Genomic DNA, 17,833 nt, shown 5'->3' on the forward strand with positions numbered 1-17,833 from the left:
CACTTCCAGAGATGCTGACTCCACCACCTCTCTGAGCAGCCTGTTCCAATACTTGACCACTCTTTCCATGAAGAAACTTTTCCTAATGTCCAATCTAAACCTCCCCTGATGCAGCTTGAGCCCATTTCCTCTCAACCTATTGCTAACTACTTGGGAGAACAGACCAACACCCACCTCACTACAATCTCCTTTCAGGTAGTTGTAGGGAGCCATAAGGTCTCCCCTCAGCCTATTCTTCTCCACACTAAACAATCCCAGTTCCCTCAGCTGCTCCTTATAAGACCTGTGCTCCAGACCCTTCACCAGCTTTGTTGCCCTTCTATGGACATGCTCCAGCACCTCAATGTCTTTCTTGTAGTGAGGGGCCCAAAACTGGACACAGTATTCCAGGTGCAGCCTCACCAGTGCTGAGTACAGGGGGACAATCACTTCCCTGCTCCTGCTGGCCACACTATTCCTGATACAAGCCAGGGTGCTGTTGGCCTTCTTGGCCACCTGGGCACACTGCTGGCTCATGTTCAGCCGCCTGTCAACCAACACCCCCAGGTCCTTTTCCGCTGGGCAGCTTTCCAGCCACTCTTCCCCAAGGCTGTAGCGTTGCATGGGCTTGTTGTGACCCAAGTGCAGGAACTCTTGGTCCTTTACTGTATTGTTCTGATTGTATGTAAGATCTGGAAGGTATCTAGATTTCAGTAGTTTGATGAACAGAGTCTACCTGCAGTTGCTAATTCAGGCAAAAGCTGTGCTGAGATCCAGTAATTTTCAGCTTTGGCTATAGCAGAGATAGGGAAAAGTCTTAAGTCTGCAGTGTGTATACTAGATTGAGTATTAGTAGAAATGCAGTAGCAAAAGTGGGAACTCCAGATCCACTGATAGAAGTAGCTTTTCATGTGCCTTCTGTTCTCTAGCAGTTCTTTTACAGACAGACTGAGGATAAAGGAGCAAGCAGCAGCTCTTTCCCAGATGCAAATGAGAGATAGCCAGCTTCAGTAGTAGAGTTTGATGGGGTTTTCTTGGTTTTTAAAGTCTGACAGATACTCCAGAGAGGATAAGTAAACACTGCCTCCTCAATAATTAATTAATTATTAAGGGAAACTAATAACTTCAGGTTGTTTTTTTTAACTGAATGTTACGTACAAGGGTAGTAAGGGCAGTGTAGCACAGTGACTTGCAATTGCTACCATTAGCAGTAGAGCCACATTGATCTAGCAACCTGTGATATACTGAAAGTTGTTTTTAAAATTTCTATGGGGCTAAAATTGGATGGTGTGGGAATAAGTGTCAAATCATAAGGAGATTCCCTCCCCCTTTGGCTAACTGAAAGTTCTGTAGGCTGGCAAAAAAACAAGCATAGCTGCTTTTTATTGAAATCAAAATGCGTAAATGGAAGTAGGCAGCACATCAGGGTTTCTTGTTGTAATTTGGTAGCTAATGTTTTCTAACTCTAGCTTTTTTAAGGAAGTGCATCTCTAAACTCACCGAGTCTACAGCCTCCATATAGACATTTCTGAAGATGAAAGCACAAGTGGTCAGCCTTTGGCAAGTTTTCTTTAAAATGTAAGGAAAGCTGCTTGCAGTGATAGCTGCTGCCCATATTGTTTGTTTATAGTAATAGGAAAGCTTTACAAATTCTACAATGACCATCTTTTTTAGACTCAAATGTGTCTTAATATTGATAATGCTAAAACTAGACATGCAAATGTAGTCCTGGGTACATTAGCACCACAGCTCTGTAGCTGTTACAATCACTGCAAAAGGAGATTGGGACCTGTATTAGTAGAACACCGCTGCTTCCAACGTTGCCTAGACAGACTTGTTTGTTCCTCAGGTTTTGCTGACTCTTCTTGAAAGTCTTGATCTGGTGAGCATAAAAAAAGGGCTAGGACAGTTCAATGAAAAATAGCAACGTCTGCATTACTCGGACGTTTAAAAAGTGTGGCCTGTGGAAGTTTGTAACTCCAGTTACCTAGTGAATAAATAAATACAAGAGCTGGTCAGAGACATGAATTAGTAGTCTGAACTCATGAAAACCAGTCCAATTGCTACAATAAAACTTGCTACAGTAATATGACAAAGTTAATAGTTTGACCACTGGAAATCCTGGCACTGGCATCAATGAGCAGTTGTTTTTTCAAAGACAGTAGAAAAGACACATTCACTAGTCAAGATCATCTAGCTGCAGTTTTACCAGATTACAGTTAATCTGTTCAGTATCTGCTGTCTTTTTACTAATAAAGTCTTATACAGCTGCAGAAAGACAGAGGCTTTACCAAATGTGTTACACATCATTGAAACTCCATTTCTCATGCCTGCAAGATAGCTGCTCTGAAGGCAGAAGCATAAACATAGTAATAAGGCCAATCATCCAAGCAAGTGTTAAGGGTAATTTAAGCCCAGGAAAATCACCTGGGTGATGTTAATCTGGGCAAGCAAAGCTAAAAGAGGGTGACTGTCTTCCATGAGATCAACATACATATATATGCCAGTTCTGGTCTGAAATGGCTTTTTGCAGAATGGTGGTCATGGTTCCCCATAGCTTCTGGCTAGCCCCAACTAATGACACATTCAAGAAACATGCTTTCCTGTCCTTACCATTGCTTTGCACTACATTTCATGAGTAAGTAAATCAATCAATGTGTTTTGTAATTAAGCTGTATTCTGAAACATGCTTTCTTCACCAGTCAATATCTGCAAACAAATATTTTCTGAATAAGAGACACAAGAGTAGCTGCTTTTGTTAAAGTCGGTTACTATATATTATAAAAATTAGTTATATTTAATATAAAAAATACAGCATTAAAGTGAGAACCACAGGCAACTAAGTCTTATCATAATGTAAGTTAAGGAAACATTAGACTTTAATTATTGATCAATCTGGTAGACTATTTTGAGAAATCCTTGCTTGCTGAATCTTACGTAATCAAGTGTGAGCTATGACAGGTGAGCAGAAGTTAGACCTATTTTCACCTGGGAGTGGCAGTGTCTTTCTGGCTCACATCTGGCAACTTGGTGTGGAGGAAAGCATAGATCTGTGGCCAGATCTTATTGGTTTCTGTTCCAGAGAAGGATTTCAATAACCCTTTTTTCCTAAGAAAAAAAAAAAGAAGAAAGCATTGCAGAAGTCAAATTGTTTAATTGTTCCAGGATCTCCACCTCACTTTTTTAAGATTGACCTGGCAGGAGTGTGTGAATATGCAAGTCATTTAACACCAAGAACAGCCATAATGTTGGGAATGCAGGTTGGATGTGCATTACTCTCTTCCTCAAACAGTGAGCTATTGGCCACATCAGTTCATAAAACTGACACCTGTCCACAGAGTACTGAATAACAAACTGAAGGGTAAAAAAAGAAGCAGCAATGCAGTGATACAGCAGATGCCATACAGCAGTCATCCAAACAACTGTGACTAGCCCAGGTATTGTAAAGTTACACCTTGAGGATCAAAGAAGGTGCATCAGAACAAGCAAGTGAACCAGGCAGAATCATGTTATTCTGAATTAGTTTTAGTAGCTAGTTTTATCTGTAAAGTATGTTATTATCAGTGATAATAATAGCTTAGGCCTATGTCTTACTGTGGCGCTTTGAGGCATTTTCACTTCAGAAAGCTACCAAAGTCAGGAAAATCACTGTCAATGCAGAAAAGCTCCTTCTTTAAAACTTAACCACCCCAAAGATGGACTTCTAGTCTTCTGCTCAACAGCTCAACAGTTTTGGTAGAGTATAATGAAGGGTAGCGTATATTGAGACAGAGGAAGGACAGTCACTTCAGGATGTTGTCAAAGAGAGTCTGATTTCTTTGTCTAGGCAAGATAAGGCTACAAAGCTCTACATGGTGACCTACTATTATCTATCCATTAGCAATGTGATATTTGCAGCTTTACATTAAGAGAAACTTTGTGTATATTTTTCGCTCTTAAAACAATCTAATAATTTGTTATCATTCCACAATGCAAATGGCAGTATTCCCAAATACCTACTTACTCCCAAAGAGTCTTGCTAGCTGTGCCCATCACAGTCCTGTTCTTAGAACAGCCACTTTTAACAGTTAACAGTTTTTCTATTTGTGTATCACTTCTTGACCCCTTGCCCTTGTTAGGAGGACTTCTGCTTAGACATCCAGAAGAGAAAATACTGTTAAATCTTCCAGAAAAAGGAACTGTCTCTGTTACCTTACTAACCAGAGCTACATTGCTCAGAACAGTACTGTAACATATTGAATAATGCACAGCGCTCTTTTTAAAGCTAAATATAACTGCAGTGAAAGGCTCTTTTGCTAAGCAGGCTCCTGAAGAGGTTTCACACAACAGCGGAAAACATACTCATTTTGCTGGGTTGATTCCTTACTGAGTTGATGAAAGATATGCTGCTACTTACACCACGTTCACTGTTGCAGTATCTCTATAACTGAAGAGATCTGTTCCTCACTATGCTAATGTGGAATAAGCTTTTAGAATGTGGAAGAATAGATTTTACTACTTACCGGTAATATTCTAGAACAGGTTTTGTTTGTGCATCATAAGCCTGCAGCCTCTTGGTAACCGTCTCTGGCTTATCATCATCACGCTGAACAAGTGGCTCTCCAGTAATATCATCAATGCCCTAATCATGGTTAAAAGCAAACACTGGTGTATATTTCTTATTTCTGTTTTGTGTAATTTTCTATTTAAATTATGATCAGTTTCCAGTTAGTCAAGGTGCAGATTTCTGCTTTTAAAGAGAAAGGCTATTGCCCATATTTTATCTGGAATATAAGATGTTGGCTTTCCGGTAAAACAGTCCATCAGTTAAAAATATTTTCTCAGTATTGGCAATGAACATCAGGTCATAGTAACTTGGCTAATTTGTCCTCTGGAACATTCATTGAATATGGGAAATATGTAGACAAAACCCTCTTATATGAGGGAAAACGATATTGTTGGTAATATGTTCCTGCATAATAGGAAACAATCAAGAGACCAATTGGATCTTTGTTTGACAATACTGAAATGGGGAAAGGAGTTAATGACCCTTTGATTTTAAGTTGCAAAGTGGAAGAGTTATCATTTAGCAACAGCTGTACAAAAAATGGCATAAAAGCCAGCTGAAGTTTTTCTAGGATTCAGTAAACAGAGGTAGGGACCTTATGTGTGAACTATGACACCTCATACTTCACTGCACATTTCACCTCCAATTTACTGAAGTGCTTTAAGTGATTATGGAGCTTTTAAAGCCTGGAAACCAGCAACAACTGAATAAATTATTGACCACTGGCATATCTTATGAGGGACTAGCTAGTGGCATGAAAGTTGGCTCCTTCTTAGGTGCCCTGAATCATTGTGCATCTAAGGACAGAACATGACCCCACCACAGATATAAAGGACTCTTTGCTCCTTTGTACATATTAATTAAATCCTCAAGAATTTTCATTTTCCCTAAAGTCAAGTTTAATCTGACATTTGGAGTGGAAACATAAGTCATCTTGCAAGTTCAAAGCCAATTAGACCACAAAAATGTTCTCCCTTCCTGCTTGCATTCGGGCAGTCAGCTTCACAAAATCAACGACCATTACTGTTCAGTAAGTTTCTCTGTTCATGAAGGTGTGAAGAAAATCTGTTCCAGAACATCTGTATCATATTAGAGCTGGATCTATATGGTCAAACTTACCTTGTTTACATAATACAATCATTTAAAACACTCAAGTGTTTCTTTCTAGCATCTGTGCAGGCAGCCATAATTGTACCTATCAATGCCTTAATTGTACCTATCAAATTGTACCTATCAAATACTGAGCCTTCAGCCTTGCATTAACTTTAAAGCCATAATCTTTTCATTCCGTTGAATAAGTAAACATTTTGCAGGTCTATTAGATAACAGAGAGAACTGTATTTCAGCTGTTCAGCTCCATTATGTGGTTTCACTTAAATACTGCAATCTACTATGTTGTGACATGCCTGCTAATTAGTGGAAGGTAGAGTGGAGTGTTCTAATAGCAAAGCTGTTGCAGCTGAAGCCCACTCTTTGGTAGGTCTGATAATTCTCTGTTGCAGCTTGCCTATGCTCTTCTACAATTAAAAATAACCATGACTTAAGACACCACATTTTAAACAATACAAACCCAGTATTTCCAGTTACTCACTTCCAGTGCTGGCCTCTTACTGTAACACTGACATCCAAAAACTACAAGGCCTGCTATGCTTCTGATGTAACTTAGAGCTTCCAGGTGAAATGTGATACCACAACAGGTAAGTTATTTAGAGTTAAGAATGAAATAGAACTTAAGCTGAGTTGCACTGAGGCATATCCGAGTTCCTCAGAAATCTCAAGGTAACAATATACAACCATTATCTTCAAGTTTACTATTCCTTTTTAGGATATCTCAAGCCATAACCTCTTTGATCTGTTGAGAAGCTTCCCTGACTGGCAAGTTTCTACATCTAATTTTGCAATATGACACCTGTTCCCTTGAAAATACCTGTTCTGTTTAAATATAATCACAGGGAAAGCATTAAGTGGATTCTTCTGACTGATGATTTGGTGTGCTTCCTAGATACAAAGAATGAGTCTTCTGGAGGAAGGAAAAGGAAACTACATTTTGGACTGTACAGGCTGCAGTGAACAGCTTTAACAAGAGCTTACAAAACACTGTGTTGTTTTATTCTGCAGGGGACAAACGCATCTTTCATCAGCTTGAGCTTCTACTAGGTCACTGACATACCCTCAGAGGCAGGGTGTTACCAGAAAGGTTCTGTGCTCCTAAGAGATGAAACAAGCCTTTTTCTTCTGAGCTACTGTGTTTTGCAACAACATACACAAACAGTATTTTACTACAATTACCAAATGCAATGGAACATTTAACGGTTGGACTTGATGATCTTAAAGGTCTTTTCCAACCTAAACGATTCCCTGATTCTATGATTTATTTAGTGCCCACACTGACGTGTATTGCTTACCTGCACTTTGGGAGGACTGAATTCAAGATTGTAGACTCTGCCACTAGCAGGGTGGATCCAACGTGCTGTGAGCCGACATTTTATGGTCTCAAATGGCACATCTAGGTCAATCACGGTGTCTATTTGACATTGTTTATCCAGGGCTTCTGCCTGAGCAACCGTTCTGGGGAAACCTTTTTAAAGGAAACAACTCCATAAAAATCCAAAGGCAGAGTTATAGCGAGAATTACCTGGATTCAGTCATTAGAGGAAGTAATTGTCAGACAGAAGAAAAAAAAACATCATCATACTATAAAGGTTGAAGAGCCATCGGATTTTCAAAGTACTTTTCAGTGTGTCATGGCACTTTAACTTGTTAAACGCCTCCCAGCTTCCATCTCCTCATTTCAGTTAATCATAGCTCAGTTGGTTAGAACATGGTGCTAACACCACCAAGTTCACAGGTTCAATCCCTGCTCACTGCAGGGGGGGTTGGGCTTGATGATCTCTCAAGGTCCCTTCCAACCTAAAGCATTCTATGATTCTATGATTCTAAATAAATGCAAAAAGACCCCATACTCATATGTACTATGTATCACTATACTGAGAAAAAGCATTGTATATACATTTCAAACAATGAAAGCTACAGGCAGTTTACTCAGAGGTCTGGAACAACCTAGAAACATCTGTGACAAATCTTACTTCCACAGTTGTGTAAGTCTGGCTTAAGGAGGTGACCATTACAAACCTATTTTATTCAGTTGCAGTAAGCCTAGTGAATCTACCAGAGGCAGTCCAGGATTAATTTTACATAAAAGAGTAGCTTTAGAAAGTGTTCTGGAAAGTATAATGTATCAAACTATCCTCAGGGATGATGACTGTGAGAACACTCAGGCTGAACAGGAATCTGTCTCTTCACTTAAAAGACACTGTGTTTTGCCCCATGAACTCTATGGTTCCGGTAGCATGCCCTCAAAGGCACATGTTACCACTAGAGAAATCCAGTGGAACTTAAGAAGGAAGGGGGAGCGGGGTGGGGGTGGCAGGGAACAGAGAACAAGAAAACCAAAGTCTCCACAAATAATTTAAAATGAGAAATTGACCACAAGTACTTTAGCAGTCAAAGCTACTGCAGAACATGCTACTGCACCACAGGTTCAATGGAATAATACCTCTAACCACAAAGCTCTTGCACAGTCTCATGTTCTTCAGTAGCTTTTAGATTTTCATGATACTACACAAGTAAACTTCTCCATAAAGGCAAGTACTGACAAGTACAAACTTAAGAAACTCTTTGCATAACATTGGTTGATGAGTCCATTGCCTGAGTAAGGAACCAGCCAAGAACTAGCCTTACCACAGAAAAAAAAATATTTTATGGTCTTAAGGCTCCTGTGTCTTGTCTAACACATCACAAAAGGAAAGACTTAATTAACTCAGACCAAGTTCTTGCTTGTGCATTAAGTCTGATGCACCTGGTTTGCATCACAGTCATCAACTGCCCTCATCCTATTTCTGTCACATTCACATTATCTCATGAAAGTGCTTCTAAATGTTAAGAGCAGAGGGAGAGCCAGGACTCCAGAACTGCTGTTCCTTCTTAGCATTGACAAGCTACTCAGCCACCACACATCTTAGTTATGCAGCTGGAAAATTAGTTTGCTTTGGGACTTAGTAATGAGAAACTTCCTCAACCAATTAAAGTGCCTTTACAAAAGCATTTCATTGAAACTGAACCGGCATTTCCTGCATACAGTGTTTTCTCGATACAGAAAAAATAATTGACAAAACATGATGAATTATGAATAATCCAGGAACACAGAAAAAAGTACCCTAATTATAAAGCACATAAATCTAAGCAGATCATACCCACACACACACAACTCAGACTGCTACATCTGCTATGACTCTAGAAACCACCAACCTATCTAAGGGAGTGGAAATGGGTATTTGGCTAAGTGAGCATACAAGCAGCTAAGCAACTCAATTTAGTTTCACCTAGCTGACCTCAGCTGTTTGTTCTGAGTTGCAGTTACCAAACTAAAGACTTTCTGGTTAACATATTTCAACAGAACAGTATTGTTCCTACACAGCCGATTATGCCAGAGCTATCCCTAGTGTAATTCACTGAGTATTATTACAAATGCTGATGCAGACAAAATTTCTGCTCCAAAAGTTTAAAGAAGGCAGCACGTTAACATGCAGCAGAAATTGATTTATTCTCTTACAGTCTCCACACCATCCTGTTAAGAGTTGCCAGTGTGCCCAGCTATACTGCTACACATCCAGATCCACAAGGCTGGAACTGTGTGTACACAGGAGCTGGAACTAAAGAAAAAGAAAAAAAAGTCTGCAGCTCTTTCCTTTGTTGATTAGGTTTCATTGTGCTGTTCACTGTGGGAATTAAGCCTTTGTCTTCACTAAAGAGGAATATAACTGTGACTAAAGCCACCAGAACAGATCACTGTACTAGAAGCAATTATAATAAAGCACCAAGGGACAGAGAGCACTGTGGATTTTTCACTCCCTCTAAACAAAAAGCCACACCAACAACTTTTTAGTTTTATCTACTGAGACATGTTGAGACCAGCATCCAAAACCACACACATCCAGCCTAGCCATCCAACTGGTGCTGCACATCCAACCGTACTCCTATGGGTGGGGTAACGAGCCATTCAGTTCATGAAGACAGCAGCAAATGCATTTTCTCTCTACTGTGAATGCTGAAGCAATGAGCTTACACTGCAGAATTGCAAAACAATTCACTCTAGAGAACAGAACCAAAGAGCAAATGAAGCCTTTTAGAGTACTTAAGCAGTGGTTTTGTTAGTGATTTATTACACACTGCACTGCTGCAGTACTCACTTTCCATACTTACCCTGTTGCTGCATCACATACCTACCTTTCTATTTAAATAATTCCTCATCCCCGTTCTTCAAAAGTGTTCCATTCCCCAAGGACTTTAACAAGAAAAGGCTTTAAAAACAGAAACTTTTCAATACATATTTTAAAGGGGAAATAAAGTATAAGGATTACCAGATACACCAATTTTGAAATTTTACTGGAGTGTTGAAATAGCCTTTTCAACATGAATTAAACATCCCTGTAACACTTTGAAGGCGGGATGCACCCAAAGCATGTTACAGTCAAAGAAACTGGGGCAGACTAGCTGCTGAAGGTTTCACAACAAGCTGGCAACAAATACTGTCCAGTTACTACGACTCAAGGATGGCTACTGGAGTGTAGCTACCCACAAGTGACAAAAGCACTCCAAGCTTTCCAGTGCAGATTTTCTCTCCATATGCAGTGATATCCAATATGCTAACTTACCATCCAATAGCCAGTTGTACCGATCTAGACCTTTTAGCTCATTCAGCATTAGTCGTGTCATGATGTCATCTGGAATAAGCCACCCTTGATCAATGTAGGACTTGGCAAGGATTCCAACTTCTGCGAAAGTAAGAGAAGTTGCATTACACTATCTCTGACCTCCAGCAAATGAAAAAAAAAAGCCCACAAGCCTGCAAAAAATTTGTTTTGATCAGGACGGCGCAGAACAGTAAAGCTGTAAACAAGACAGACAGTATGCTTGCTGAAATTCAAAACCAGACAATCAGCTGGGATCTGATCATGCAAATATGTAACAGACTGATTTGATTGGTCTGTAATTCCAAGGATGGCAACAGGGCATTCAGCACACCGCTATCCCCTCACCCTCCAAATAATTTTACTAGTAAGTATTTGAAATACTAGGTTCCAAAAACTAAAATCAGGAGAGGCCATTAGGTAGAGGAGTCTTCAAAAGATGAAATGTAAAGGACACAAGCTCATTAAGATATCAGTCCTCAGATTTCCTGTCAAGAAAGTTATTTTCTCGGTTTAGTGGCTAGTTATTAACTTATGACTTCACTATGAAGAGAAACGCCTTTGGTAATTGAGAGAAGTATGCAGTGGGACACACTTGCCAGATGTGTATTTTTATGATTACTAGAGTTACAAGAGGATGTTTATAGATGTTGTAAACTATTTATGGGAGTACATAGACACCAGTATTTTCCCATGGATACCAGTCATTCAGCCCACTGGCTCACTAAAATGCCATCCATGCATCACAGTTCCGGATATCACACCACGCTCCTACATGACAGGCAGCAGCATGCTGTCATTCACCCAAAGCATGGCTATAGCCAGGAAGAAATTCATTTGCCTGGGTTGTGTCCTAGGCATGAAGTCTCCATAGCCTTTGTTTATAAAACAATTACCCAGTTACGTAAGTCACCCAGAATAGCAGCTAGATTGGTTTTACTGTGGATCTGCAGAAGCCTTTACGTGCAGCCAATTCAGATCTAGTTACAATAAACTAAACAGAAGAGAAAATGGGATGGGCTGACATACCAACACAAGATATAACTACTTCCAGCAGAAAGCAATGGCCAGTCCCATCACTTGATGCAGTATTGCAATGTCCAATAGTACAGAGGCCCTTCTTCAGACAAAGCAACTGAAAAGCAACAGATGCCCTCAAGTAATGCAAACAGTAGCTTTGGTGCTGGGGGCGGGGGGAAATAATAAAGGGAAAATTTCCCCTTATTGGGTGTTCACATCTATAGTCAGGCTTTGAACAGTCTGAAGACCATTTAGAAATAGGCACTATGCACCTTGGTCAGACTTCAAAAAATCCTCACAATGTGGAAAAGAGTCAGACTCTGGTGCTTGAGTCCTCCAGCACATCACAAACTGGAAAGAAAGTGACAGTCTGCCTGGGTACAAAGTGTCTATTCTTTTCCTTACCTCCCTTCTTCATGGTCAGCAAGTCATACCTCTTTTATTATTCTAGTGCACCTTGAACTATGTACCCTGCAAAAGGAGGCTGGGAGGAGGAATAAATTACATCTAGAGAGCTTAATGTGTACTTGATGCTTGGATCTGTTACTGATTTACACTGCAGCATTGCTCTAGCCACAATGATCACATATGTACAAGGCAAAGTTGATAGAGAATGGTACTAAGATACTTTGGAAAGACAGATGAGCTTTTGGGCCCAGAGAGGTTTTGAGTACGGCAAGCTGTAAGGTCCTATTACTAGACCAACACAGCTGGAAACATGCTGCCTCTCTCTACAAACCTCAGGTCGTTTAGGAAGTCACTATTACAGAAGAAAAAAATAGGCACAACTGTACCCAAATACCAAATAGTTATATGTTAGGACAAAAAGGTTGCATACTAGATCACAGCTTCCCCTTCCCCTCCCCCCACCCCCCGTCCCTGTTGTTGCGGGTGGGATTTCCTGAGGTTTTGTTGGTTTTACCTTGTTCTTTTTTTTTTCAGTTTGCATCTGAAACCACTACAGGCATGGCAATCTTTGGAATTAAAGGCAACACAGGTTTCTTTCCTGCCTAGGTGATAACAGGTATCCATGTTTCATGGTTTTGCAAAAGATTGGCATGTCCTAACCACATTACAGCAAACAAGCTCCAGCCATATTCAGACAACAGGTTGCTTAGCACTAGAGAGGCGGTCACAGACTCTCCAATCTCCAAAGCAGCAGACCATGGTAACAGCTGCAAATTGCTAAGGACGCTCACATGTTCAACAGGACTTTTCAACAAAGTCCATTTTCAAAAGACAGCAAATGCCAAAAATGGCACTGTGTAACTATTGTTAATTATAGTTAATTTTCCAAGTGTTTTAACGGCCTAACTTAGCCTAACATGGTTCCCAAGGAATGGGGAATTGCAGGACTCCTCTATTATAATCAAAACTCATAAACTCTGCCTCGACTAAACCTGTCAAATCTCGCTGAGTTGCCTCTCAGTCCCGCCCCCATCTTCAGTGTACTGCTTACTCTTGCTACCTCAGTAGCCTCTCAAACCTTTGGAGGCCATTTCTGCAATGAGTGATTCACTTGCAATAAAATTAAAACAGAGCTTCATCTGGGTTAATTAGTGAATGAAAAACTCTGTAGCAGATTCCTGTAAGTTCTACACTAGCTAATTCAGAGCAACTTCATCATCTCTTACCCCCTCCAGTGGCTTCTCTCCTCACATCCAGGGTTTTAACGTGTCTGCTACACTTTCATTTCACATCTTTGTTCTCCTTCACATTCTTTCATCTGTCCAACCCACCTAGAACACTTTGCCGAATCACTTTTCTTTCCACTACTTCATGGCTCCCTCTTCAAATCAAGCAATGGGGTATTTCCACTTGCAATTTCCTCTTCTCACACACCCTTCAGCTTGATTCTGGTGCTCTTTGATATTGCTTCCAAGACATACAGAAAGAGCAGAAAGCCTAAAGTATTTCCTTCATCTTCTGGAATGCCTTCCTTTCTCACTAGGTGTCACTTACACTGAAAGTTCTTAAGAGCAACAATTTTGGGTTTGTGACCCTCTGTAAATGAAAAGTCAGGCTTGTGCAACCAAACAGAAAAAGCCTGAATGTGATCAGATACGCCTGCACAGGCGGTGCTCCTAGCAAATGTTTAACTTGTAGATATCAACTGTCATAAGTCAGTCAACTAACCCGAAGTCGTTGTTCTTACAGAGCAAACAGAATTTATGTGAAAAGAGCTGTGGAAATCACATCACAACTGATTTCATAATACAGATAATTTTTCACCTTCAAACATGCTTCTAAGCTTCCAAAACCAGGCCTGCCATTTACCTAACCATAATGTTGCAGTGATACTTGCAAGTGAATGTAGTCCTCCGCAGCTTCAAAGTGCTGGAAATAACAATACTCTCAGTTTGTCACATGCAACCTGAAATGGTTCTTACCAGGTTTTCGACCCCACCATGAAGAAAAGCAGATGAGGAAGTCAGGAGGGGACCTTTCATCATTACAAAAATCCACCGGAGAGAGGGGTTGTGGCACCTCAACAGAGAGCCAGAAGTCAAGCTAGGACTATATAGTAAGTATAATTCATTAACTAATACAAGCGACTCTGTATGCGAACGGAGACCATGCTGGAACCTAAGCATGATGTGAACTTGTTGTAAGATAACAATTTAAAAAGCACACAGTAAGCCGTTTGAAAATTTTGCCCATTGTTTTTGGAAAGCACCACTACAGTTACGCCTGGCAGCCTGGGACAAGGCCGCCTAATTTCGCAATAGCTGGTAATTCTAGGTGCCACTACTTCTAGCAATCTAACAGAGATCTGAAAAAGTCTGATTGCCCAGAACTCCTACTCTTGCCCCGTCTGTTAAAAATGTGTTTTTCCCTTCCAAGATGTTTCAGCTGGAAGACTATCAGGCACACCACAGAAAACGCTGGGTGCTTATGAAAAGCACCAAGACGAAGAAACAATTAGGTGTTAACCAAACAAGGAAAACGGGATAACCCCCAGGTATGCCCCGTTCACTCTTACAAAGAGGATGCCAAGTGACAGCTTTTAGAGGATCCTCGGCTGAAGCCTTGAGGCCCACTTCGGTGGCCTCTGGCCTGCAGGAAAAGCTGCCAGAAGACGCCCAACCGGGGGGGGGGAGGGGAGGGGGGGGGAGCAAGCGCCCTTCAAGAAGCCTCCAGGGGCTTCCTGGACGGGGAGCGGTGGGTGGGTGGGAGAAAGGGAAGGAACGGGGCGGGGGAAGGAGCGCCCCCACCCCCCCACCCCGGCGGAGCGGGGCTGTGTCACGCGAGAGCTTCCTGCCGAGCTGCGTGGGGCCGGTTCCCGCGGGGAGGGGGGGGGCGGTGGGGCCGCCCCTCCTCCCCCCCAACCTTGGACCGTCGCCGTTCCCACCTGTCTTCTTCTGCATGTTTTCCCTCAGTAGGTCGCCGCTGGAGAGGTGCTTCATCCCGAAATGTTTGATAATCCGAGCGGAGACGGTGCCTTTCCCGGAGCCCGGGGGGCCCATGATGACGGCGCGCAGCAGCGGCGGCACCACCATGCTGCTGCTGCGGGCAAAGAGACGGGCAGGCGACGGACCAGGGACGGGCAGGGGACGGGAAAGGGGACGGGCAGGGGCCGCGGGCCGCTCGGGAGGAGCACCGCCTTCCCGGGGAGCACCGCCTCGGCCGCCCTCCGTAGGACCGGGGAGGCGGGGAGGGGGGGGGAGTGGGAAGCCGAGGCCGGTCCTCCGAGGGAAAAACAGTGGCAGCTTTTCTGGCTGTCAGTCAGGGGCAGGAAGGAAAGATCCTTTACGTATAAGCACCGGGGAGGGGAAAAAAAAATATATATATAACTAAAGCAAATCGCATTTTAGAAAGTAAAGCAGCAGCGAGCATTAGCGCGCCGCTGCCCTAAGTGGCCCTGACCAACCTCCCCGCACCCTCCTGCCCATTTCGGCTGCCCCTGCCCGAGCCTCTTCCCACTCTCGGTCCTGAACTATCGTGAGGATTTCCCAGACGGACCCGGGACGTGGCTCCTTACCTGGCTGTCACCTGATGGCTGCTGGGCTGTTGACACATCCTGTTGCTGTCACTGCCTGCCGGGGTGCTGAGGCCGTGGGTGTCGGGTGAGGACTCCGCTGTGCTCTGCTCCTGGCTCATCCACCCCACCCCACCCCCCATGCAGCAGCCCTGCTCTTGCTGGTCTCTGACAAATAAGCTCCAACTGCATGGTAGCAGGCAGCTACATTTTTAAAAAGCTGGGTCTGAGCTTTGTTTAAGGTACTTGAATGTGAACTGCTGCAGGTCAGCCTTGTTTTGAGCAGTGTTCTTCCAAATGAGAGGTCCCTTCCCACAGGTATGATTCAGCGATTCTCAGCTGCAGCAGGACACAGTGTTTTCACCAAAACAGAAGATTGTACCACTTACTGAGAATTCACAGTCATGTCCACAGCAGCAGAAGCAAGTCTTCCTGCTAAAGGTTCTGGAGATGCTGGCGGATCTCAACCACTGTGAGCTAGAAGGGCCGCAGTGAAAACGTGATCTGACAGAAAGCAGAGCTAAAGCCAAAATGTTAATGAAATTCAGCATGCCATTTTAAAACCTTGTTTAATTGCAATGGTTTTCAAGAGATTTGCAACAGCAACAAGAAAGCATTCAAATGGACATGTGGTACTCAACAACAGAATGAAAATGGGAGGAATGTAGCCCCCACACTGCCCAGTCAACAAAATAAATTGCCTTAACAATTAAGTAGGAAGGCACTGGCTTAGCACAGAAATCTTAGTATGAGCATGAATCTTACTACACTGAGCAATGTGAACCTCCATAACTGAACCTAGTAATACCTTTATTCTAGAATGCAGTAGGACAGAAAGAGTGAAACATTCAGGGTTTTATCAATGTTCCCAGGGCAACATCTCAGTCAGCCAAAGCACCACAGCCTTAAACAACATTTGGCAACAAAAAGCCATTTAAATGTTAGAAGCCATGCTGTTCGTTTTAAGCTCCACAGTTCACAGACTTCTGAAAGGTGGAAGTCCACAAAGTGTGTAGACAACATCTGAGTGTTGCTAAAGCAAATCTGTGGAAAAATGGAATGTATTATATGAAATAAATATACAACAAATAACTAGATTTGTCAGAGAGATCATTAACCCTTATCTCCAAAGTCACCATGTACAAAAAGCAGAAATAATTTATCTGCCTGTTAAAGAGGGAGCCTGAGGCTGAGCTTCTCTACAGGCCCTATTGAGCAGCTCAGAAAAACTCCACAGAGGACCTCTAAAATAATCCCACTGTTGACGACTGCTTAGAAACCAGTCTGAACTTCATAAAGGATACACAAAGGGATGGATAGAAAAGCACTTCTCACACACACACACACTTACTAGTATATGGCCTTTGCAGAACAAAACTGGGTACTTACATTATAAAAATTGTGTAGTAAAATAAATGATTGTTCCCCTCTCCTTGGCCATCTTTGCTGGAGTCCAAACTTTGTCCTAGTGGTTTTGTACAATATTTGTGATATAATCAGAAGTGTAAAAGGAAATCATGGGAGTATTTGTAGTACTGAAATAGGTCATTGGTTCATTACTTCATATACAATGTTTTACACAGCTATTTTGTATTTAAAAATATGCACATGATTTTTTTCTGCAGCCATCATTTTGATGTTTGGAACATGACATTTGATTATCATCATTCAGACTTAATTATTCATATCTTAGCACAGTAACCAATTTTTCAGCAATACAACTTGCATTGTATTCTGAATTAACCTTTTTCTTCTTACAGACCAGATGTCTTATTCACACAAGTAGCATATAGGTGTAAGTTAAAATACTGACTCTTGCTCAGTGAGCTTATTGAAGTGGCCCTCATGGTGGCTGAACAGTAATTGAAATCTTGTTTCAAACAAGTCCAAATGTTCTTTCCAGTACGGAGTTTTTCAGATTTCTCAGCATTTTTTCAAGCATAAGGAATTCCTTAAAGAGGCTTGTTAAGACTTGAATTGTCAAAAGAGTTCCTGTCATGTCTTCTCCTTGGAGATCTAAATCCTTTCTTTTGAGTTTGATACAGAATTCCTTCAGTACTGTCAGGTAACTACTTCCCAAGTGTTCTATTTTATACCAAAATGGTTTCTTACGTGAGAAAGAAGTTACAGTATTTTACTGACTTTGGTAGAGCTTCTGACATGGTCTCCCACATAATTTTTGTGCCTCATGTGGGTGGATGGGTGGACAATTAGATGGATGAACACCTGGCTGGAATCAAAGTCAAAGTGTAGCAGTTAAAGTTTTGTACCCTACTGAGAAGCCATTAAGGACTGTAATTTGTGAGGGCCTACCCTGGGGACCTTGTCCTGTTAGTAGCCGTGAATAACCGCAGGGAGGAGACAGAGTGCACCATCATCAACTTCACAGGTAACACCAAACCGTGAGACCTTAGTGGGCAGGCCCAAGGGCAAGACTGCAGTTCAGTAGGGTCAGGTAGGGAAATGGGCCAAGCAGGAACCTGAGAAAATTTGACAAAGGCAGGTGCAAAGTCCTGCACCCAGGACATGCTAACTACTTGCAACAGTACAGGCTGGGGA

The 17,833-nt window shown here is 42.0% G+C and overlaps 1 protein-coding gene across 4 annotated transcripts; it reads right to left on the reverse strand.

Moving 5' to 3' along the window:
• Window positions 1–1,334: 1,334 nt before the first annotated feature.
• AK3 (adenylate kinase 3) lies at window positions 1,335–14,795 on the reverse strand. 4 transcript variants are annotated; one of them, XR_012831848.1, is made up of 7 exons: window positions 14,648–14,795; window positions 10,240–10,359; window positions 6,931–7,103; window positions 4,482–4,600; window positions 2,968–3,087; window positions 2,593–2,688; window positions 1,335–1,966 (listed from the first exon to the last, which is right to left on the reverse strand). XR_012831848.1 is itself a non-coding variant. In XM_075725964.1 (6 exons), the coding sequence occupies exons 1-6, from the start codon at window positions 14,793–14,795 to the stop codon at window positions 2,682–2,684; spliced, it is 687 nt and encodes a 228-aa protein (XP_075582079.1). In that variant the 3' UTR covers window positions 1,335–2,681. The 4 variants fall into 4 exon arrangements, 3 of the variants coding, with proteins under 3 accessions (XP_075582079.1, XP_075582081.1, XP_075582080.1); XM_075725964.1 differs by having other exon boundaries at window positions 1,335–2,688; XM_075725966.1 differs by lacking the exon at window positions 14,648–14,795 and adding an exon at window positions 13,035–13,073 and having other exon boundaries at window positions 1,335–2,688.
• Between the last annotated feature and the right edge of the window lie 3,038 nt (window positions 14,796–17,833).

This window comes from Pelecanus crispus, chromosome Z, assembly GCF_030463565.1.
Source record: "Pelecanus crispus isolate bPelCri1 chromosome Z, bPelCri1.pri, whole genome shotgun sequence".
Classification (NCBI taxonomy): Eukaryota; Metazoa; Chordata; class Aves; order Pelecaniformes; family Pelecanidae; genus Pelecanus; species Pelecanus crispus.